The sequence below is a fragment of the Schistocerca piceifrons genome, chromosome 4 (genome assembly GCF_021461385.2).
Source record: "Schistocerca piceifrons isolate TAMUIC-IGC-003096 chromosome 4, iqSchPice1.1, whole genome shotgun sequence".
Taxonomy (NCBI): Eukaryota; Metazoa; Arthropoda; class Insecta; order Orthoptera; family Acrididae; genus Schistocerca; species Schistocerca piceifrons.
Genome location: NC_060141.1, coordinates 837352298 through 837377415, shown reverse-complemented (window position 1 = coordinate 837377415; position 25118 = coordinate 837352298). Strand labels below are relative to the sequence as shown.

General features: G+C 38.4%; 1 protein-coding gene across 1 annotated transcript in view; it reads right to left on the bottom strand.

Moving 5' to 3' along the window:
- The window catches only part of LOC124795270, a 151072-nt gene that overhangs the window by 28941 nt on the left and 97013 nt on the right, over positions 1 to 25118 (bottom strand). Inside the window, exon 6 of the mRNA XM_047259217.1 lies at positions 9928 to 10106. Within this exon, the coding sequence (XP_047115173.1) occupies positions 10067 to 10106 (40 nt within the window). The 3' untranslated portion in view covers positions 9928 to 10066. The remainder of the gene's footprint in view (positions 1 to 9927; positions 10107 to 25118) is intronic.

Genomic DNA, 25118 nt, shown 5'->3' with positions numbered 1-25118 from the left:
ATATATATATATATATATATATATATATATACAAAGATGAGGTGACTTACCGAACAAAAACGCTGGCAGGTCGATAGACCACAAACAAACACAAACATACACACAAAATTCAAGCTTTCGCAACAAATTGTTGCCTCATCAGGAAAGAGGGAAGGAGAGGGGAAGACGAAAGGAAGTGGGTTTTAAAGGAGAGGGTAAGGAGTCATTCCAATCCCGGGAGCGGAAAGACTTACCTAAGGTACCTAAGGTAAGTCTTTCCGCTCCCGGGATTGGAATGACTCCTTACCCTCTCCTTTAAAACCCACTTCCTTTCGTCTTCCCCTCTCCTTCCCTCTTTCCTGATGAGGCAACAATTTGTTGCGAAAGCTTGAATTTTGTGTGTATGTTTGTGTTTGTTTGTGGTCTATCGACCTGCCAGCGTTTTTGTTCGGTAAGTCACCTCATCTTTGTATTTATATATAATTTTTCCCACGTGGAATGTTTCCTTCCATTATATATATATATATATATATATATATATATATATATATATATATATATATACACACACACACACACACACACACACACACACACACACACACACACACTTACCACACTGATGTACATACTTTTAGGATCCTAAGATATTTAGAGGGGCACCGCTCTTAGAAATGGTAATAGAGGAATACCACTCTTAGAAACAGCAATAGTGGGGATACCACACTTAGAAACGGTATTAGGTATAGGAACTTTTACATTATATTAAGTTAACATGCATTTTATTTATCATATTTTATTTTGTGTAGTCCACTGTAGGAGATGACTTTACTAGTATTTATGAAGTAGTTAGCAATCATCCCATGAACCTATCCTCCTACAGAGGGCTGTCTTGAAGCTTGAAATATGTGTAAATTTTATTCCAGGAGGCAAGATGAATTTTAAGTTGAATATTCTAGCGAGTTGCCACAATTATCTTCAAATGTTGCAAGTGTAACGAAAGGGAAAAAAAAGGAAAGAAAAGAAAAAAAGAATGAGCTAACAAATAAAATAAATAAAATGTATATTTCAATCTGAATGTAATGTAATTCACATGTCAGCACAATGATATTGAATGTAACGTAAAAATTTACTATATTTTTCATTTAATTCTGTATATGTGCTATATGACAACAATGTAACTATCTCATGTAATGATTAATTGTAAATATTTGTATATTTATGTACTTACTATATCAAGAAATGTATTTTAAGTAGATGTTAATGAGCTGCAAAGGACTTGTGCATGTAGCACATGATTCATATAAATGGAACTGAAAATGCAAAGAAGAAACCAACGTGATGGAACACTGGTCAAGCAATATTTACGTAGTGTCAATATACCTTGAAGTGTATGGTGTAGTGGAAGCCGGCAGGTCTTCAGGTTGGTGTAAAAGACAAGCTCATCACCTGTCTTAGGCAGTGAGGTGTTTCCTATGCCCTCATTGACCATTTATACCCCGGTAGACGCCACCAAAATTTGACTGCTGGAGATCACAATTTCGTGTTGACACATTGAACAAACTTTGGATTTTCTTCAAGTCACACGCAAGAGATCCAGGCAGTACACACACACTCAGAATCTGATACTACGTTTAAAGACATTGGAGCAATATAATAGAAACATTTATTGTTAGAATTAATTCCATTGTAAACATGAATCATGTGAACTGAATTCAAACGCTGTGCTAAGCAACGATAATACGCTGCAATTCAAAGACATTAATGTTACGACTCCTAAAGAAGATACACACCAAAAAGACTGTATACAAAGACTGATATGCAAAGAGCATTGTGCTCAGAAATATTTTTTGTAATATGTAAATTTCTTATTTTCTCATATATATGTATCTATGTAAATTTTCTATACTGCCACGCTCGCTTGCGGAGCGTGTCAGTAGAGGAGGCATTGTAATGGTACTTTGACTTCCGCGCCTCCGCTAATACAAAGATATAATTTACGATCGCACACGCAGAAGAGCGCTGCGCCAGCGACCGATTTTTATAAATAATTTTGTTCGTCTTTTTAGTTTTGCGTAGGTTTTTGTTTTTAAGAACTAATTGAGGACTCTCTCTCTTGTCTTGATACGAAAGACGTGTATTTTTCGGTGATGTGTTAAATGTGCTTTTGGGTGGAAATTAAAATTACATTACAAAGTGAGGTTGTTTCAAAAGTGATTCGAGGGGGTTATCATCAAATTTGTAAACTGATCATGACAGTGGCAACTTGAAGAAGTTTTCAACAGACGGAGAAAAGTGAAAGACAGGTCGTCCTACAAGTGAAATTAGGAGGACAGCCATGATGACTACATTGTAATTAATACTGCGTGTCTAACAAGATTATAAGGTAAATTTCAATTAGTTTCTGATGCTATTTCCGTACAGTCGCTTTTTGTAGTGTTACCGACCCGGTCTGCCATGCACGGTCAAATTACAGCACGATCTCAATCAATAATACGAAGTCCGCCTTATCCGTAACTGAAACCACCAAGATTCCAAACCCATTCAGATTTTTTATTTTATATTTTTCACGGCAGAACCCCGAGGAGAAGGGCACACTACAATAGCTTCAGCAAGTAGATTTGACGCTTAAACGTGTGCCTGAAACATCAGTGCTAGAATTCCAAGAAATACTCTATCCTGGCAAGCGTGCCCGTATCCGTTCGCTCACTGAAAACGCAGCACAAATCCCTGCACAGTTCATAGGCAGGCTCCCCGTGTTACGTCTCGGGTGCAGGCGATCAGCTGGTAGCAGTGTGTGAAGATAGACTGGACAAAAAATAATATGATTAAACTAATTGAAGAATTTCGTGAAAGACATTTGTTGTAGGATTCTACATTCTCTGATTACAAAAACCACATTGCCAAACGTGATGCAGTTCGCCAACTCGCACCTCCATTTGGTATTTTGGATAAAGAATTGGACAGCAGAATTCACAATCTGAGGTCACAATTGCTCCGTGAATTTAGCAGATGTCCCTTCTTGAAGATCAGGCAGAAAAGAGCTGAACGTATTGAAGTGGCATGCCTATGACTCACTGCTATTCCTGCAGGATGTAAACAAACCAACACTTTCGGGTCTATTTCACTAATTTTAGATATTGAAATGCTATGCATGTACATTAAAGAGCTGTACGAATATTCAGTAGCTAAAAGTGTAATCTAACAGAAAGATATTCAGCAGGGGTTCCAACTTCTCAAAAATTTGTAACCCTCAGTATGTCGTACTGAGCTTTCATATTTAGTAACATCTGGAAGTCCGTCTCAGACATACGAAAAAAATTTTTAGGTCACTCATCACTTAACTGTAACCTCCATAACTAAACCGTTTACAGAGAAGTTATGTACCAACCACCTATATTCCTTTCTCCGATTATTCTCCCTTTTTACAATTATACTCACAGTGTGGGTGCAAAGAAATAGAAGTTTTGCGTTGGATACCACGTTCTGTAAACCTGATTGGCTACATGTTGCCAGTGGAAATGGTCACACCGGTTACTGCTGCTGGGTGAATGTCCCGAGAACAATCCCGAGTGTCAATAAACAACCTCGATGAAACTACGTGGGTGTGTAGAGGGGAAAAATAGTGTGATTCATATTTTTTTCTCTGTGCCCAGTTTCACTTTTAAGGGGTGATACATGCCCCGAAAGGTAATTTGGCTTATTATGTTTAGAACGAAGGAAAACTGGGAAAGCATCGCCACTCAAAAAATGTTAATAGCATGTACATGAGTTTTCAGAGCATCTTTCTATTTTAATGTAGCGTTTCCAAAAGTAGCAAAAACAGGTACCTAAAGGCATAAAAATTTCCAGTGAGAGAAACAGATTTCTGCACTACTGTTGTAAGAAATATAGAGTAAGCCAAGAATTCACAGATTATTCAAAAGCCTACAAAAGAATCTATGGTATAGTAGTCAAAGAGGCAAAAATTATGTGGAATGACAATTTGATAAGAAACTCATCTAACAAAATGAGATCCCCGTGGAGAGTTACAAAGAAAGAAAGTTGTAGTTCAGCGCCAAAGAAAAAGAATGTATCACTAACACTAGAAGGCTCAAAAGTCACAGACACATATTCAGTTGTGGAAAAATTCAATGAATACTTCACTTCACAAGCTGAAGACCTGATTCAAGTAAACTGTCAAGGACCGGTCCCAAGTTTCTCCGGCAAGTCAGTGATCTCGGCTGCTTCTACGTATGTTTATGAAATGAACCCCAATGAAATTATAAGCAAAATTAAATCATTAAGCAATAAAACGCCAAGTGGTCATGATAAAGTACCTGATTTCATATTAAAAGCATGTGCTCACAACATAGCAAACCCCTTGGCAAAAATTTTCAACCTCTCATTAAAAACTGGTGTATTTCCAGGTATTTTTAAAATAGCAAAAGTTTCACCACTGCTAAAAAAGGTTCTTCTGATAAAATATCGAACTACCGACTCGTGTCACAGTTAAGTTCCTTCTCAAAAATTCTAGAAAAACTCTTCTATGACAGACTTTTAAGTTTTATAAATAAATATGCACCTCTTAAAATACAACAACATGGTTTTAGAAAGTCTAAATCTACACAGACAGCAATTTTCGAATTCTTAGATTGCATTTTAAAATCCCTTGATCAACATAAATTAGCTGCAGGTATTTTTCTAGATCTATCAAAAGCCTTTGACATCCTGGACCATAACATTCTGCTTGAAAAATTAGAAAGACGAGGAGTAAGAGGTATAGCACATAGCTGGTTGTGTCCATACCTAAAAAACTACAGGTAGAAAGTATCACTTCAGTATGAATTCAACAAAATGAATAAAACAAGAAAGAACTCCTTTCTATCTAGCGAATTACCAATAAAATATGGTGTACCACAGGGCTCAATCTTAGGGCACTACTCTTCTCGATTTATGTGGATGACTTAGTCGAATATATGAGTTCCACAAAAACTATCCTGTTTGCCGATGACACCAGCATATTGCTCACCGGATCCAGTCCAGAAACTTTGCGGTCCACAGCAGAAAGTTCTATGAAAAGACTTTCTGAGTTGTTCACAAAAAAACAAACTCATTATAAATACTGAAAAAACTGTGTGTGTCGATTTTCATTTAATTCCTCGAAGTAATCAAATGTCTATTAAAGCCCAATTAAAAAATGATCCCCTAGAAAATGTAAGTGTCAAAAAATTCTTGGGTCTTAGGGTTCAACAAGACTTAAAGTGGGACACACATATAAATAACTTGTGTAGAAATCTATCATCTGTATGCTATGGCCTAAGAATTTTAAAGGCTACAACAAGCAAAACAACAGTACTGCAGGGATACTATGCACAGTTCCGCTCACTAATCAGATATGGGATCATTTTCTGGGGATACTCAACTCACAGTATAAAGGTTTTTAGAATGCAAAAAAGAGCTTTAAGAATAATTTCTGGCCTTAAAAAGATGGAGTCCTGTAAACCCCATTTTACAGAGCTTGATGTTCTAAATGTTCCAAGTTTATTCATTTATGAAACTGCCTGTTTTCAGGTGGTAGTCCATAGTGAAAAAGATAAACTGCTGCAGAACAAAAATGTACACAACCATAGAACCAGAGGGAAATCATATATACATCAAAAATATCACAGAACAACCACCTATCAGAGGAGCATAATTAACATTGGTGTAATACTACACAATAAGATACCAGAGGAAATAAAAAATGCTACTCATCCAATATTTAAAGCTAAACTATAGGCATTTCTAATAAAGCACTGTTTCTATTCTGCCAGAGAATTTCTAAATATGTAACAAAATTAATTGTAATAAGTACTTATTTTTAAATTGCCTACTATTTTGCTAATACTATGTATTATTGTAACTTATATTTGACCTGTCCAATATTAATTGCACAATTTGTGATGTAAGATAAAACTGGACCAATAATAAATCAAATCAAATCAAATTAATTTCGAGAAAATGAAAATTTTTGTATAACGTAAATTAAAGAAGCTTTCAAGCTTCCCTATGCAATAAAGCTGGTTTCTGAAATACAATTTTTTGAAAAGAAGCTGTACACAATGTGTGCTGTCAGAGTATTTTCAACGTAGATTAAGATATGTAAAAGTGTAGTTTCAGCTCTCTGAGACTGCAGACGTGTGTGCAAGTTGTGTTTGTGTGAGTGTTTGTGTGCGTGTGTGTATGTGTATGTGTGTCTACTGCTGACAAAGGCCTTCATGGCCAAAAGCTATGATGGTGTGAATCTTTTTACTGTGCCTATCGCGACTCTTCATCTCCGCAACTTTCCTTCTCTGGTATTGTTACATTCCATCCTGGATTTTACTTTGTAAGATATATAAACTTTCATTACAATTCAAATTATTCATTTCACTTATATTTTTTTTTATTTCTTCAGTTGTTATTTTACATTCTTGTTCCTTTTCTTTCTTCGTTTAGCATTTCACATGTGTGTATTTTGTTAACTGAAAATAATAAGTAACTACTTATTATTGTAGAAAATAATGACGATGATAATTTGTAAAGAAATTCTTGAAACATGTTTTCTTACAGCATGCACATAAAATGAATGAAATTTCTTCATGTAATATACGCAACAGAGAAGACAATATAAAACAAAATTCAGCAGGATTCCAAATTGTCACAGATGGTACTCAAAATATTCTGTTGTGGATCAGGCATATTTCAATATATCTATAAGTCTTGGCGAAGAGAATTGGTTGTTTAGTGCTAGTGACTGCAGCTCGATTTCATTATTTCACAAGTGAAGATTGACACCACTTCCAAAATCAAAAGCTGTATACGTCCCACGGCTGTACCTGTGCCATCGAGCCTATTGGGATCGCCTTACGAACAAGTTCCTTCTCCTCATGTACAATGCTCTAAATGGTTTTATCACATTGACCAGCTGCCTTTTCATAGTTGTAAGAGAAAACAATGGTGAGTTTGGTCCGAGAACTTGAGAATTTCTTTTTGAAGCCACAAAGGTCCTTGTCATACCATCAAAATGTCACCAAACAAACACCCGACCAAGTCGAAAGATATTTGAAAGCTGTTTTCTTTCCCAGTGAGGGAGAATATCTGTATTGTTGTTAGATTATTGCAGTGGTCAGTGTGAAAGAACCATATAGAGCATCGTACCTGAAGACAAAGAACTCTTTCACCCTCACCTAGTGATACCAAAGGGATCGACAGCACAGGTACAGCTGTGGGAAGTATACAGTTGGCGATGTTGGAAGTTTTTGTGAGAAGACTTTCTGATTTACATCTGCTGAATGATTATGATGTCAGTCTCCACCTGAGAAACAACACAATAGAACTGCAGTAGGCAGCATTTTGCAAAATTTCAAATTATTACAGGAGCTGATTACACAGTTTTCAAGAATATTAATTACACATGACCTTTCATACGAAAAACATTTTTTATATATTGTCTTGAAGATATTCCTTCTAAACCTAAACTGCCAAATTGTCTTTCAGGGTGTGTTTTATCCCTTAATAGTGAAATTAGGTACCAACAAAAAAATATATACTGTACTATTTGGCCCCTCAACACACCCGCCAAGTTTCATCGAGATCGTTTATTGACATTTGGAAATGTTGAAACTTCCTGGCAGATTAAAACTGTGTGCCAGACCGAGACTCGAACTCAGGACCTTAGCCTTTCGCGGGCAAGTGCTCTACCGACTGAGCTACCCAAGCACGACTCACACCCCGTCCTCACAGCTTTACTTCTGGCAGTACCTCGTCTTCCACCTTCCAAACTTTACAGAAGTTCTCCTGCAAACTTTACAGAGCTAGCACTCCTGAAAGAAAGGATATTGTGGAGACATGGCTTAGCCACAGCCTGGGGAATGTTTCCAGTGTGAGATTTTCACTCTTCAGTGGAGTGTGCGCTGATATGAAACTTCCTGGCAGATTAAAACTGTGTGCCAGACTGAGACTCGAACTCGGGACCTTTGCCTTTCGTGGGCAAGTGCTCTACCAACTGAGCTACCGAAGCACGACTCACGCCCCGTCCTCAAAGCTTTACTTCTGCCAGTACCTCGTCTCCTATCTTGATTTTGGAATGTTCTTTTGTAAGTCTGCCTGTTACAGCAGAGAACACTATCAGCACAACACTATTTCGCTACGCCTAGTCACGCTGCCTTGCAGTGCCATGCAAATACTCGTCTGCTCCAACTATTTAAGCCATTACAAAACCATACAAAGTCATTTACATGCTATGGAGCGGACAGTACCAGCAGATCAGATGCAATGCCACCATTCGGCAGTACTGGCAGTTCCATCTCAGCACTCCACGCTGGCAACTCAGCCCAGTTTGTCCCGATCTTCACCGGCAGCACATCAGCTGTTGCATGCCAGCAGCAACAACAACGTCCCCACACTTCACGCCGCCTCCTACTGCAACTCTAGGATTCATCGTGTAGGAACATAACACACGATGTCCACAGCAGAGACATTTCTGTTATACACACATCAAAAAAGAGTTTTGCATCACTTCGGTTCCAAGACAGAAAATTGGAATAGAGATCAACATAAAAAGGGCGGAAATGATGTTTATTGCTCGTGAAAACCACACATTGCACGTTGTACCACCATACAGCGAGACCTTCAGACGTAGTGGTCCGGACTGCTGTACATTCGGCATGTTGTTGGGCCCATCTGTACCACTCTGCATGGTGTCACGGTTGCAAAGATGGACCTCACCACAGGCATCAGGAGTGAAGTTGCACATCATGCAGACTACTGTGTGCAGTTGAGTCACAAAATGACGTCCTGTGGCTGCACGAAAAGCATTATTCAACACGGTGGCAGTGCTATCAGGGTTCCTGTGAGGCTTAATCCGTAGATAGCGGTCATCCACTGGACGGCCTGAGCAAGGCATGTCATCGACAGATCCTGTCTCTCTGTATCTTGTCCACATCTGAACAACATCTCTTTGGTTCAATCCGTGATGCCTGGACACTTCCCTTGTTGAAAGCCCTTCCTGGCACAAAGTAACACTGGGGATGTGATCAAACTGCGACCATGACTGTCTAGGCACGATTGAAATACAGACAACACAAGCTGTGTACCTTTTACTTCCTGGTAGATGACTGGAACTGATTGGCTATCGGACCCCCTCGCATCTAATATGTGCTGCTCATGCAGGATTGTTTACACCTTTGGGCAGGTTTAGTGACATCTCTCAACAGTCAAAGGGACTGTGTCTGTGGTACAATATCCACAGTCAATGTCTATCTTCAAGAGTTCTGGGAACCAGGGTGATGCAAAACTTTCTTTGACATATGCATATAGTCGTGTGGATATTTGTTCGAGGACATTATAATTGAGTTTTGGTTTTGTTAACAAACAGTACTTTTGATCATTCTTGGTGCAAGTATACATCGGTTCCATATTTGCAGTAGAGTTGTCGGATCTCGACTGATGTAAGCAGTAACATCATTCATTGATAAACAACAGTCTCTACAGGCCACAACCGTGCTGCTCTCATATCCTGACATGTGCCGACAGACATTTCTCCATCTTACACGAGGTATAATGCAACCTTTTCACGAACAACATCTAATGTGATTTCTGAATGTGAAATCCACTGTGTAATCTTTCCTCACATACAGAAGGTAGTGGATTTACTTCTACTTACTCTGTGGGGTTACACTGAAATGCCAGTTGTTTGCGTATCCAAACATTCAGTACCCTTCAAGCAAATTTGATGTTCCTCATGTTCCAGTTGTGTACTGTTGCAATTTTAATGTCCCCCAATGTGTTTTCATTTAATGGCTGCACTTATGATTTTTAACACATTTTCAATCATCACATTTATGAATTACTCATACAGTTCTCAACTCCTTCACCAGTTACAGTTTCATCAGCTAGCCAGTTATTTTGTTTGAACTACACTACAAAGTCAGTAGCAGTGCTTACATTTCAAGCTGTTCCAGGCGGTAGATCTCAGAGAAGGCAGCAGCCGAGAGCACCTTTGCATCACAGACAGAGAGTTCCGCAAAGCAGGGAGCCCACGGCTGATGGCAATTATTGTCTCATTGTCCAAGCCAGGTCCACATCATATGTCCAGCTTTCTCAATCTTTTCAGCCCTCGACCCCTTTAAAACACAATTAAATACATAGTTAAAGTTGTGTCAGATTATCTTGTCTTTATTAGAGAAAAAAATGAGAGAGACAAAATTTAAATGACCTGCTTGCAAACTGCTCACCAGTTTTGACGACTTTGATATTCTAACTGAGTGCCATGCGAAGATAAAATAGTTTTTAGGAAATATCCAAGTCACAGGTCACAATACACTAGCCAATTTGGGGCAGGTAGAATTTCAGAATACTTAAAAATAAGGGAATTGTAAGTATAATAGCTTCAAAGATATCAAAGACTGAATTTCAATTTGTTTCACATATACCTGACTCATCACCAACTGTGAACACTCAGATATTAATAGGATCAATAAACAGGGAGGCAAAAAAAACTGAAGATAATGCCAGAGCAGCATAAGCAACATCAAACTGAGCAAATTTTCGGAATAATCAGAGGTCAGAAGGGCACTTATGATAAGCTATGGCCACAAAATTAAGGAGAGTCAGCAATGAGCATACAAAACCTCCTCCAGGAAGGGAATCAGTCTGTGTGTGTCTACCAGTGTGCTTTTGTCAGAATAAGGTGCTACTCCACTTGTTACAATAACAGTTAATTCAGTGTCTTTCCACATTAGCTAGCCCTTAGATTTCACTGTTAACAACATCAAATCTTGTGGTACTACATGTCTACTATCTTAGTGTAGTTCCATTTCTCCAACATAAATTACCATCTTAATAAATTAATGACAGTATGCTATAATTAGCACAGTCGTGCATCGCCCAGTAGACACCACAGAAAATTTGCAACAAACATAACTACCCACAGGCAGTAATTTAAAGTTTGCCTACATTTGACTGGTCAGCAGGAATCATAATCTTCAGGAACTTTTTTTTTAATTTTTTTTATTTTAAGCAACTAGTTTTGTAGGACCAAATTGAGGAACAAATCTCTAAGGTCATGGGACTGGTCAGTACATGAAATTACAGCATAAAAGTATTGACAGATAAAATAAAATGTTTATGAACCCAAAAAAGACAAGCCATAAGTTTATGTAAACACAGTCAACAATATAACACAGGAATCGGCTTATTTTTTCAAGGAACTGCTTGACAGAACATGACAAGTGGCTCATGAGGAAGCTCTTCAGTTTCTATTTGAAAGAGTGTGGATTACTGCTAAGACATTTGAATTCTTGTGGTAGCTTATTGAAAATGGATGCACCCCTTTCTGCACAAGAGCCAACGAAGTGCGACCCAAATGGAGATTGGACTTTTGTCTAGTATTAACTGAGTGAAAGCTGCTAATTCTTGGGAATAAGCTGATATTGTTAACAATAAATGACAGTAAAGAATACATATACTTATAGGCCAATTTCAGAATGTCCAGACTAATGAACAAGGGTCGACAATAGATTCAGTTATTGCCCGAACTGCCTGTTTCTCAGCCACAAATACCCTTAGAGAATGGGAAGAGTTCCCCCATAATATAATACAAAATGTCATAAGCAAATAAAAATAAGCAAAGTAAATGACTTTTTGTATCAAACTATCACCTATTTCAGATACCATTTAAATAGCACAAATGGCACGATTAAGTCTTTAGACAAGATCCTGAATAGTTTACTATCTACCTAAACACCTAGAAATTTGATCTGTACTATTTAAATAATCACATGCCCATTCAGTGAAATTAAAATGTCAGGTTTTGTTGAATTGTCTGTTAGATACTGTAAAGACCGAGTCTTACTGTAATTTAGCATTAGTTTCTTTTCTACAAGCTGTGAACTTATGTCATGAACTGCATTATCTGAAACAGAGCCAATGTTGCACACATCTTTTACTACCAAGCTGGTGTCATCAGTGAACAGAAATATTTTAGAATCACCTGTAATACTTGGAGGCATATCATTTATATAAATAAGGAACAGGAGTGGCCCCAGCACTGATCGCTGGTGCAACCCCCCCCCCCCCCCCCAGACCCCACATTGTACACATTCTCAACACTGTGGATCATGATGTTTTGCTGTATTGTTAAAATGAGAGGTGAACCAATTGTGAGCTACCCCCTGTATTCCATAACGGTCAACTTCTGCAGCAATATTCTTTGAACAACACAATCAAATGCCTTAGTTAAATAAAAAAGGATACCTACCATTTGAAACCTTTTGTTTAACCCATCCGTTCCGTAGAAATGTTGGAACACGTGAATCAATAATGACGTTACGACTTATCTTAGAAGATAGATTAAGGAAAGGCAAACCTATGTTTCTACCATTTGTAGACTTAGAGAAAGCTTTTGACAATGTTGACTGGAATACTCCCTTTCAAATTCTGAAGGTGGCAGGGTTAAAATACAGAGAGCGAAAAGCTATTTACAATTTGTACAGGAACCAAATGGCAGTTATAAGAGTTGAGGGACATGAAAGGGAAGCAGTGGTTGGGAAGGGAGTAGACAGGGTTGTAGCCTCTTCCCGACTTTATTCAATCTGTATATTGAGCAAGCAGTGAAGGAAACAAAAGAAAAATTCGGAGTAGGTATTAAAATCCACGGAGAAGAAATAAAAACTTTGAGGTTCGCCGATGACATTGTAATTCTGTCAGAGACAGCAAAGGACTTGGAAGAGCAGTTGAATGGAATGGATGGTGTCTTGAAAGGTGGCTATAAGATGAACATCAACAAAAGCAAAACGAGGATAATGGAATGTAGTCGAATTATGTCGGGTGATGCTGAGGGTATTTGATTAGGAAATGAGACACTTAAAGTAGTAAAGGAATTTTGCTATTTGAGGAGCAAAATAACTGATGATGGTCGAAGTAGAGAGGATATAAAATGTAGACTGGCAATGGCAAGGAAAGTATTTCTGAAGAAGAGAAATTTGTTAACATCGAGTATAGATTTAAGTGTCAGGAAGTCGTTTTTGAAAGTATTTGTATGGAGTGTAGCCATGTATGGAAGTGAAACATGGACTATAAATAGTTTAGACAAGAAGGGAATAGAAGCTTTCGAAATATGTTGCTACAGAAGAATCCTGAAGATTAGATGGGTAGATCACATAACTAATGAGGAGGTATTGAACAGAATTCTGGAGAAGAGAAGCTTGTGGCACAACTTGACAAGAAGAAGGGATCGGTTGGAAGGGCATGTTCTGAGGCATCAAGGGATCACTAATTTAGTATTGGAGGGTAGCATGGAGGGTAAAAATCATAGAGGGAGACCAAGAGATGAATACACTAAGCAGATTCAGAAGGATGTAGGCTACAGTAAGTACTGGGAGATGAAGAAGCTTGCACAGGATAGTGTAGCATGGAGAGCTGCATCAAACCAGTCTCAGGACTGAAGACCACAACAACAACAACACCTATCAGCTGACTTCAATCTAAAAAAGATGCAGCTCTAACACCAATTACTACAGGAATTTTTCCACGAGTGATCCCACCACCACCCACTACACTGTTACCTATAAGCTTTGGCAGCCTCCCCTCTCCATACCTATTGAGGTGCAGACCATGCCTAGTGACATCCGATCTCCCGATGGATCACATGGCTGTGCTGCCAGTCGAGTCTGTGTCCTCCTCCATCAGTGTCTTCTCCAGCCCCACGTTAACACACCTAACGGCAACACTACGACGAGGCCAGTCGTGACGCTGAAACGGTTGCACGAAGTGCACGTTAGTGCCACCAGTTTGAGTAGCTATCTCTACCAGGTCACCACCTGCATCACACCCCCTCACCCTATCGATACTATTCCCAGCGCCACTCACAATCACAATGTGATCCTCTTTTGTAAAATTCCTACGTAACTCCTCTACATTAACGGTCACCTGAGCCAATCCTGCACTAGGCTTCACAATGCCGGTGACCTGTTACTCTCCCCCCGACACTTCCTGCAACTGCGGGTTCATACCTCTGCCGTGTGAATTATCTAACAGGAAGAAGAAGGTTCTGCTGCTAGAATTTGCAACTGACTGAGGTACTCTAACTGCTGAGGACTTCTGCATGTTTCCTACACCTACAGTTACAAGAGGCTGCAAGAGACACTCCACTAAACACAGACAGTTGGTAAAATCTATCTGTTATACGACAATTATCCGAATATCTACTCCTCCTAGCTGCCATTTCCCATTCCTAGTGCCCTTTGTCCTCAACCTATCTAGTCCTTCCTTTGTGTTTTGTAACTATGCTCTTTAGCATAACAGGTAGCTATCTGGGGGCAAGTCAGTTTAAAATCACACACATTTCCGTGCACTCATACCAATCTGCTGTAGGTCCGCAATAGTCGAGTTATGGCCTACAGTTACTCTAAACATTTTGGTCAAATGGACCCGTATCCCGCTCAGGACAGTTTTTTTATTTTTTTTTACTTTCTCTTATATTTGATCAAAGCTAGTCCTCAATCATTTATGTCATACACCTGAGACTGTGCAAATAACGATTTCTTAAAATGTATACAGCTGCGGTACCTGTCACAGTGAAATGTCATCCACTATCAGAGATACATTTCACGAGGAAAGCCTCACCGACTTATAAAGGCACATTTGCATGCCGAGCGTGAGATTCCTCGGAAACGCGGAATATTAATTAAATAAATAATCAGTGACAAATAAATAAAGCCTATGGCACACAACTGCAGCGCTGTGTCGCTGATAAAACAAAAGCACAATTACGTTACTCTTATGTTTGATTAAGAAAGCCAGAGCTCTGGTTGAAGTGGTGCGAGAAGCACGTATTTTTTTTTTTATTGTCTGGCACACCGCCATATTTCATGTTATAGAAGAATACTGCGAGTTGCAACCACACTAGGCATTCGATTCTGTAAAGAATTTATATTTATAAAATAGACAATCACCTCTGTACGACGTATTGGCATGGCTGGCAAATTATTGAAATATTGAGATTTAGATTATGAGTCCGCACCTACCGCAGCAGTCTTTGAAAACGATTTAATTACGAAGTCCGATTATTTCAGTTTTATTTCACGGTCAACTACGAGTAACATTGCCTTTACGAAAAAGCCATTGTCAAGCGTCTGATACCGAATAATTAAACGTCCACGTTCCAGATAAGCAAATATCAATTACAATTACAATCACCATCATACAGATAGAATAATTAATATCTAAATAACAAATAATAATTTATTTTATTTATTTTATATTGGCGACTGCGTGTCGGACTTGTTATTTTGTCATTTGTTACATTGTTCTCTTTGTTTCATGTAAAAAATCAACTTTCTGGACCTGGACGTCAATGTATGAGAGATAACAAAATCTGAAGATATTTTCCAATTCTGAAATTTTGCGGGAAGACGCAATGAAACTTCCAGCAAAATAAGGTAAGACGCAGCATCTTTGCATTAGCAGGCTTGACCAGACGTATAATTCAGTGTATTAGCTTTTCAGTAAATTCTGTAGTGTTTCTTTTCCGCATAACAGTTTCAGTGATAAATTTCATTCTCAGTACTTTTCCCTAAACAATAACGTATGCAACAATACCAATACACGAGTGTACAATATGGCCGACTTCTGTACGATATCATGTAACATGGCCAGCAGCCATTACCAATAATCTCAAATTCAGTTTATATTTTTAAATTAACAAGACAGCCATTGTTGCTACGAGCGATTCATGCTCAACTACATTTTATTTTAAAATCAGTGTCAAATATTTTCTTGAAACATATATCACGTGTGGCATGGTAATAACTAGAAATCAATACGCAAAAATGGAACAGCAAGGACGTACTATTCAGACGCAATCCGACTCGGACGTGAGACAAGTGTTAGAAAATGACTTTACGACAGCAACCGGTAGTGACGATTCATCAAACATTGACGCAAGTGTTGACGAAAATTTTGACGATAGGCCGTCCACTACAAAAATTTCAAAATCTCAATCAGAGCCCATGTTAATGCATGACGTCACGTCTAATGACGCGGCGGGGGCAGAGACCTTGCAAACGGTAAACATTGCCGACATGTTACAAATGCTAATGAAACAAAACGCCGAAAACATGGCAACCTTAAGCGCACAATTAGAGACACAAAATGAACAGTTAAAAACACAAAATGACGAAATCAAATCTGATCTCATAGCAATCAAGATAGGTAATGACACTTTATGTAAGCGTGTGGAACTTATAGACGCCACACTGACCAAACAGATGACCGAACTCAGTACTAAATTTTCCCAGCTCAATACGAGACAAGAAAAGACTACAACTGACGTAGCACTTTTACAGACACAAGTAAAAAACCTTAATGTCACGTGTGAAGTTCTTACTGAACAAATTCAAACATATCCTTCAGTACATGACAACCTTGAAAAACGAATTACTGACGTACAGAATAAATTTGACAATGTTGAACAACACCTGACTGACATCTTACAATCAGATGCCACAGCTCATTTTCAAAATATTAATAAAGAATTTCATGATTGGGTTGAGAACAAAGACAAACATTTTGATAGATGCTTACGTGAAAATTTACCAACAATTGTGCACGACTCCGTAGCGCAATACATTACTAATAACAAACAGCTGATCAGTGGCGCAGTACAATCCGTCACTGCACCCATGAGACAATTCACCGATCAACTACAGTCTGAATGTAACGAAAATATCAGTCAAAATGTACAGTTCAGAAACCAATATACATTCGAGTATGATACACACATTCCGCACACGACAAATACACAAGAACAAAACACACCACGACTACAACACATACCACGATGTGGAAACACAAACACAAGCTATTATCATGGTAAACCACAGCAACATTATTGTAATTACTCGCCAGCTGGACACAGCAGTAATTACAGTGGGACAAATCCATATCATAATGCAAAGGAAGACGAAAGCTTAATGAAACACAGGCAATTTCAGATTTTTATCCCAGAAAAACGAACCATTCATCTGGTGATTTTTCTTAAATCTTTTAGTAACGCATTTCCACGCACTTGGAGTGACCGGAAAAAGATTTCATATATTGTCGGTTACATCCAAGGCGATGCAGCTGTCTGGGCATACAGTCAAGCTGACGTATGTACCACGTACAGTGAGTTTGAGCGTGCTTTTCTGAACAAATTCTGGTCGCAATCCGTCCAGGAGCGACTCAGAAGACAAATTTTAGAACCTGAAACTTTTAACAGTAAAAATGGTAACTTACGCAGATATTTTGAAAAATACTTGAACATGGGACACTTTTTAGACGAACCAGTCGCAACGCGTGATATACTCCGAGCGTTGAAGGCCAAATTGCCTTTCAACATTAAGGAAAAACTTCTACATATCCCGGATGACGATTCAGATTATTTTTTAACAGCTTTAGATTCGGTTGACATGTTACTTGAAGATCAGCGCTTCGCGCGGCAAAACAGCAGCCACAATGTTTACACTAGTGGTATGCAAAACATGCAGGCTTGCCAACACAATTCTGGCGCGCCCACAGTTGGATACGCGGTACAACAAAAACAGCAAACTCACATGCCGTCTCAGTACGGAAATCAAAATCAACACGCGTATTCCAATACAAACAATAGTTACAACAGTAATAACATTTCATGCGGCAATCCATACAAAAGGCACCGCGGTAATAACTACAACGGTAACAACGGATACAAAGGTAATAACAAAAGCACAAACAGAAATAGAAATAATAATAACTACGAGCCAAGACAGCATCAAGGTTGGACTCGTAACGATCAGTACTTTCATTCAAACTCTGCTTTACCACAGCAGCCACCAGGACAAAATTGGAGCATACCTTACGACCGACAGGTAAGTTATAATGCGCAACAGCAACAACAACCGCAAAAGTTTGGAGATCATAATAGGCAATATCCGAATGTGAATATAATAGAAATGACACCTGATGCACAACCTCAATCTGTGTCAGTACCTAGTACAAATGATAATCCAACAAACTAGAAACAGTCACTACTTTGCCCCAGGTCGTGGCTGAAGAATTCTTGGGGGGCGACTTCAATGTTAATCAGTTATTTGACACCACACTTGAACAACAGAATAATGATATGCCGAGTAATTCTAAACAAAAACTACCTGTTTTATTTATAAGATACAACCACAATAACAATATATCAGATGAACTTTTACAAGACAGTACACAATGTCGTTTAAACACAAATGAAATTGTTTTAGCATCTACTACTGGTGTAGTAGGTGGGATTCCAACTACTATTATCCTAGATACAGGTGCAGCTGTGAGCGTTTTGTCTTTTAATTTCTATAAAAAGATGTGTGAATTGGAACCTGTGCCTGAGTTTCCTGCCCAAAACTTTAAAATAACTACTGCACTAGGTAATAAGTCATGTAGGGTTACGAAGCAAGTTTTTGTAAACGTTAAAATAGGTAATGGAACCGTACAATGGCCATTCCTGGTTGTACAAAACCTTGTGACAAATTGCATATTAGGAATGGATATTATGAGCGAGAAGGACTGCATTATAGACTTCTGCAAAGGTAAATGTATTTTAAATGATAAAGGCAGTGTAATTATTACTGATTTGGACAGGAGAACTCTAAAGCATGACAAACACTGTACAGGGTACAAGGTTCAGTTAGTACTTGACAATGACATTCAAGACATGCAAACACACTCATCTGACACAGAGCTAATGGACTTGAAAACATTGCTTGATCATAAGATAAGTGAAGCTACAGCTCTCAGTGTACATGAACGTATAAAACTACAGGAAGTGTTATCCAAATATTTACAAGTTTTTACCAAACGATTAGGTGTTATCAACACATATGTGTACAAGATTGAAGTTAAGGCTCACAAGATCTTCTACCATAAGACATATAACGTACCGTTATCTCAACGACCTGCTGTATGGCAAGAATTAAAACAAATGTTAGACTGGAAGGTCATTGAACCATCCACCTCACCTTATTGTAGTCCTCTACTTGTTGTCAAAAAATCAAATGGAAGCATTAGGTTAGTGTTAGACGCACAAGCTATTAATGAAATAATTTTACCGGTTCACACAAAACCTGAAAATTTAGAAGAGCAATTACAGAAATTTCTAGATGCAAAATATTTTTCCACAATAGATCTCGCTAATTCGTTTTGGCAGGTGGGTATCACTCCTGATTCTCGGAAATATACTGCATTTATGTTCAGGGGGCGAACCTATCAGTTTTGTGTTCTACCCTTCGGACTGAATGTCAGCTCTGGGGTATTCATTACAGCCCTGGATACTGTGCTTGGCGACGACTTAGTTGAGACAGTCACACACTATGTAGATGATATACTGATAGCTACACAATCTTGGAATGAACACGTTGACACTCTTCAAAGAATTTTAGAAAAAATTGCACAAGCTGGAGTCACAGCCAACCTAAGAAAATCAAAGTTTGGTTGCAGTGAGATAAAGTACTTAGGACATATCATTAATTCACAGGGCATACGTCCGGATCCCAGTAAATTAGATGCTATCAGAAACTTTCCTAGCCCTCGAACTAAAAAGCAGTTAAAATCATTCCTTGGGCTATGTTCATTTTTCAGACGTTTTTTGCCACAACCACTTTTGAACAGTAAACATCTGCTAAATCTACTCAGAAAGAATCAAGTTTGGATCTGGTCGGAACAGTGCCAGAATGACTTTAATACAATTAAACATGCTTTAGTGAATGCTAACATATTGAGCCATCCAGATTTCAATTTAGATTTTTGTATGACTTGTGACGCTTCACGTACTGGCTTGGGCTGTTGCTTATTTCAAGTTGTAAAGAATAAAGAGGAGGAACAGATAAGAATTATTGGGTTTGCGAGTCGCACTCTAACTGAATGTGAGCGTACATACTCCACTACTGAGTTAGAAACACTTTCCATAGTATGGGCATTCAAGAAATTCAATTATTATTTATTTGGAAAACATACGGTAATTTACACCGATCACCAGGCCCTGACATTTTTGTTAACTTGTAAACTTGTACATCCTAGACTATCACGATGGGCAGTTACACTTCAGAACTACTCTTTTGAAATTAAGTACATGAGAGGTAAGGACAACACCATTGCAGACACTTTGTCTAGACTTCCACAAGGTATGAATGATACCAACAGTGACTTAGAAAATATAAATGACTACAGGATTCTCTTAATGCAAGACAAGCAGTATCACCAATATTATATTGATATGTGCAGAAACATGGCTGAATTACAAAAATCTGATCCTCACTGGTATAAGATAATAACATTACTGGTAGAAAAACACAATCATCCTTTGACTAAGTATTACAAGTTACACAATGATGTGTTATTTTACCGCCGACATCCAAATGCTACTAACTGGTGTGTATGCATTCCCAAAGAGTCTGAACGTAATCTAATTTGGCACACACACTTAGTTTGGGGTCATTATGGGACGAAAAAGTGTTTGGCAAAGCTCAGTACATACTGTTATTTTAGCAATATGAGAAGAAAAATTTACAGGGAACTAAAAACATGTGTCATATGTCAAAAATCAAAACCTCAGAATTTATCCACAAAAACAGATTTACATTCTATTTTACCTAGTAAACCCCTGGAAATTCTGTGTACTGACATCAGTGGACCGCATCCAGCAAGCTCTGGAGGCGTCAAATATATCTTAGCTTTTTACGATATATTTTCTAAACATGTAAAACTTTATGCTTTAAAATCCGCCACTGCAAATGCTATAATACGAAGATTCTCAAGTGATTACCTGACGCACGTGGGAAAACCTAAAGCAATTCTATCAGATAATGCAGCATACTACTCTGGGTACAAATGGAGAAATTTCTTGAAGGACAATAACATTAAAAGTATATTTATTTCGAGGTTTAGTCCACAATGTAACGCGACTGAGAGACTTTTCCGAGAATTAAATCGATTCATGAGGACCTATATTTCATCAAAACATACTAATTGGGTGTCCTACCTAAGTCTTTTCGAAGACGTACACAATAACTTAAATATTTACGATACGAATTACACACCTAACGAGATCATGTTCAATTGCAAACAGAACGATCAGTGGATAGAACCATTACCTAAGTTGTCAGACAAGGAAATCACACCTCAACAGAAAATAAAAGAAGTATTGACTACATTGACACATCACGCACAAATACGAAACAAACATCACAGAAACATAATAAAAAGAAAACAAAAATTCGAGGTAGGAATGCTTGTACTACTTCGTACTCATCATAAATCTGTAGCACTCAAACGACGCAACGCTAAGTGGCGTCTGCTATATGAAGGACCTTATATAATTGTTAACATACCGCATCCTGGTGCGTATCTGTTACAACATCCTAGAACTAACGAAATTATTGGGCTATACGCACACCGAGATCTTAGAGCATTTCATGCTGAATAATGTCAAAGTCATACCCATCAAAATATTGCTAAGCAACTCGAAAAACTCTGTTGTTACAACACAGATAATAAGTAGTATAGAAATTTTCATTTCAGCGGTTCCAGTGACGCAGTTGAAGACAGAAGAACTCTTCTTTCAGCGCGCGCCTCCACCTGAAAGACAAAATATTAAAGTAAAATTTATGATTACGTAGCAGTGGATGACATATTAATTTTTCACGGAACATTTGTTACTGAAGGTACCACTGATTTGGTGTGACACCTGACGAACTGACAGACGTCATCTGTGAAGCGATCTTTTACTTTGAGAAATAGATTAGACGCACATCTCTCAACACGAAAAGCATCTATCAGTAGTCAAGGCCACACAGACACTCTACACACACGCACAAAACGCGAGGAATCGAACATTTTCTCTCTCTTACCATTTTGAATATTTATTGAGTAGTGAAAACGCCTGGTCTTGCCTACTGATGTAATGAATGTTGTGTCTAACCTATCTTAATTTCAGATGACATCACAAAAAACATCGATAATATCCCAGCAAAACCGCTAAAGAGGATGTAAATATCTGCAATTCATGTAATCAAATGTGACACAATGTAATAACCTATAGCGATGTAATGATGATGTAAACATGTTTATGTGCAACTATATTATGTTTATGCTAAGAAAATATGTGATGTGTGTATGTATAATTACTTATTTTTTTAACTGATGTATAGTGTAACTGTTACTATGTAAAAATTTGAACAAAACGAGTGCCAAAAGATATTGCATAGTGAACCACTGTTCACGGACATTAACGAACATTACTAACTCTGCAACTACGCGGAAACCTATGTGAAAGAAACTGTTAATGCCATTCATTATGCAGCGTATCTATGTAAACGCGATGAACGATTTCCTTGATTAATAACTACGAACATTTAGGTGAGCTATATTCAGCAAAAAACTGAAAATGTGAAGTGCATAATTCGTGCATCGTCTAGTGACATTACTACAGTACCCAACTTCAAGATGTTAACTGGATTAAATGGACACAAAGTGCCTGTCCAGAAAACAACACGACGGGTGGAAGAATTTTGGTTGGAACTTCAGGGAATGAAATGTTCTCGAAATGTGACGGACACTCTTACCTGGACTGTCCAAGGATCGACGCCAGCTATGTGCCGTCCGAGGTTCTGCAACCAAGCTTCCACGGAATGTAAAAAAACGAACTGCACGTGGACCAATTACTCGACGGGTCACGTCTGATCTGTAATAAGCAATGCTTTTAGTCACAACGAACTGCATCACTACGACTATAATGGAAATAAGAAATGGACACGCTTATGTATTAATCACGTTGTTATACAACGATGTTACTGTGATCAAAAAACTTTACCACGACGATACTAACCTGTAAAAAATTATTGTGCAGCAGATGAATATGAACTGTAATAACGACACGATATGTATAGGTCAACGCACCTGAAAAATACGGACATTTTTCTTTGAAGTATTTCAAAACAATACTATGTAACTAAGAACATTCAACAATCTAAGTTGTATTGTGTTATAACAAATATTGTAAATTTAAAACTAAGTTACCTGTCATAGAATGTAGTCTTCATATGTAATCTTGGTTGAATATTTTCTTTGTGCAACGACTGAAAAACGCGCGCACACGAACAATATGAACTGCAATACTGTGCCGCGTGATCTAACTGTACGATATAACGGCAGTGCCGCAGTTACACAGACGCTTCTGCGCATGCGCGCACCCTATCTGCCAACATAAGAACTTTTACGGCGCATCCGCGTCATTCAAATTTTGTATATAATGTGTAATGTAAGTCATGTAAATAGTTGTAGATAACTTAGATTTTCTTGTGCCTTTAGGTGAATTGCTCGCCTGCAGGTGTGTCCTTTCGCCTCGCAATTCAGGGGGCAATATAAAGGCACATTTGCATGCCGAGCGTGAGATTCCTCGGAAACGCGGAATATTAATTAAATAAATAATCAGTGACAAATAAATAAAGCCTATGGCACACAACTGCAGCGCTGTGTCGCTGATAAAACAAAAGCACAATTACGTTACTCTTATGTTTGATTAAGAAAGCCAGAGCTCTGGTTGAAGTGGTGCGAGAAGCACGTATTTTTTTTTTTATTGTCTGGCACACCGCCATATTTCATGTTATAGAAGAATACTGCGAGTTGCAACCACACTAGGCACTCGATTCTGTAAAGAATTTATATTTATAAAATAGACAATCACCTCTGTACGACGTATTGGCATGGCTGGCAAATTATTGAAATATTGAGATTTAGATTATGAGTCCGCACCTACCGCAGCAGTCTTTGGAAACGATTTAATTACGAAGTCCGATTATTTCAGTTTTATTTCACGGTCAACTACGAGTAACATTGCCTTTACGAAAAAGCCATTGTCAAGCGTCTGATACCGAATAATTAAACGTCCACGTTCCAGATAAGCAAATATCAATTACAATTACAATCACCATCATACAGATAGAATAATTAATATCTAAATAACAAATAATAATTTATTTTATTTATTTTATAGACTGTGGCCGAACGGTACAAAACCCGTGTCTAAACAGTCAACTCCCGTCCGCAGGGCTTATAATTTCTGTTCTCGCAGTACTTTTTCCTCTCCAACTCGAAAATGAAAGTTACTGCAAAATTCACGTGTCCAAGAGAACAGACACCATTTTTGATCCTGCAACCAGTACGAATCGAGACACAAAGGAATTGCTGACATTTAGCTGCTAGTGGGCATCGAGTTACATCAGTGGGGAAAATTAAAAGTTTGTGCTGGACCGGGATCCGAACCTGCACCTCTTGCTTGCTAGACAGATGCTGGCTCACCTCCCTTTAGAATCAAATTCTCCATTTATCCACACACTACTGAGATAGTGTCCCTGCTCATTACACCCGTAAATTGAGAACTAGGTCTGACAGGAGGTGTGATACGGTAGTCCGTGAAGCTGCAATGACTACCGTGTCCAGATGCCTCGGTGGTCAGAGCATTTGCCGAGTGAGCAGGAGACCCGGGTCAAATCCTGGTCTGGCACAAATTTTCAAATTTTCCCACTGATGTAAATAAAAGCCCTCTAGCAGCTACATGTCATTAATTCATTTGTGTCCTCTTGCAGTCTTCAAGGGTTGCAGGAGGAAAAGCTTACGGGCACTTCTACAGTTGTAAAGGGGACTTAGAGTTTCGTCATCAAAACTTGAGTTACTGTCTGTGGAAATGTACCATTTTGATATAAGTTTAGTTTTAATATCAGATCACTTCCAAACCTTCCACTCCACCGCACACACACAAACCGAGGAGAGGGCAGTGCCGTCACTCTCTACTGGGATTATGATACTGCTTACCATTTCCCTCCAAACACAACAATGACTGTGAGAAACTGGTACGTTTTGCAACTGGAACGGTTGACTGCGTTTCCTCACAGATTTCTCCACACACTACTTTTCAGGAGGACATTTTTGTCACACAGAAGAGGACCCGACGGTGAGTGCCCGTATCTCCACTGTGTGCGTACCGGGAAGCAGGTTACTTCAAAGTGGTCTGAGCTTCACACTTATTTCACACTGAAACAGCAAATTTCTAGACTTAGTAGACAAAGTTTGGATGAAGAATC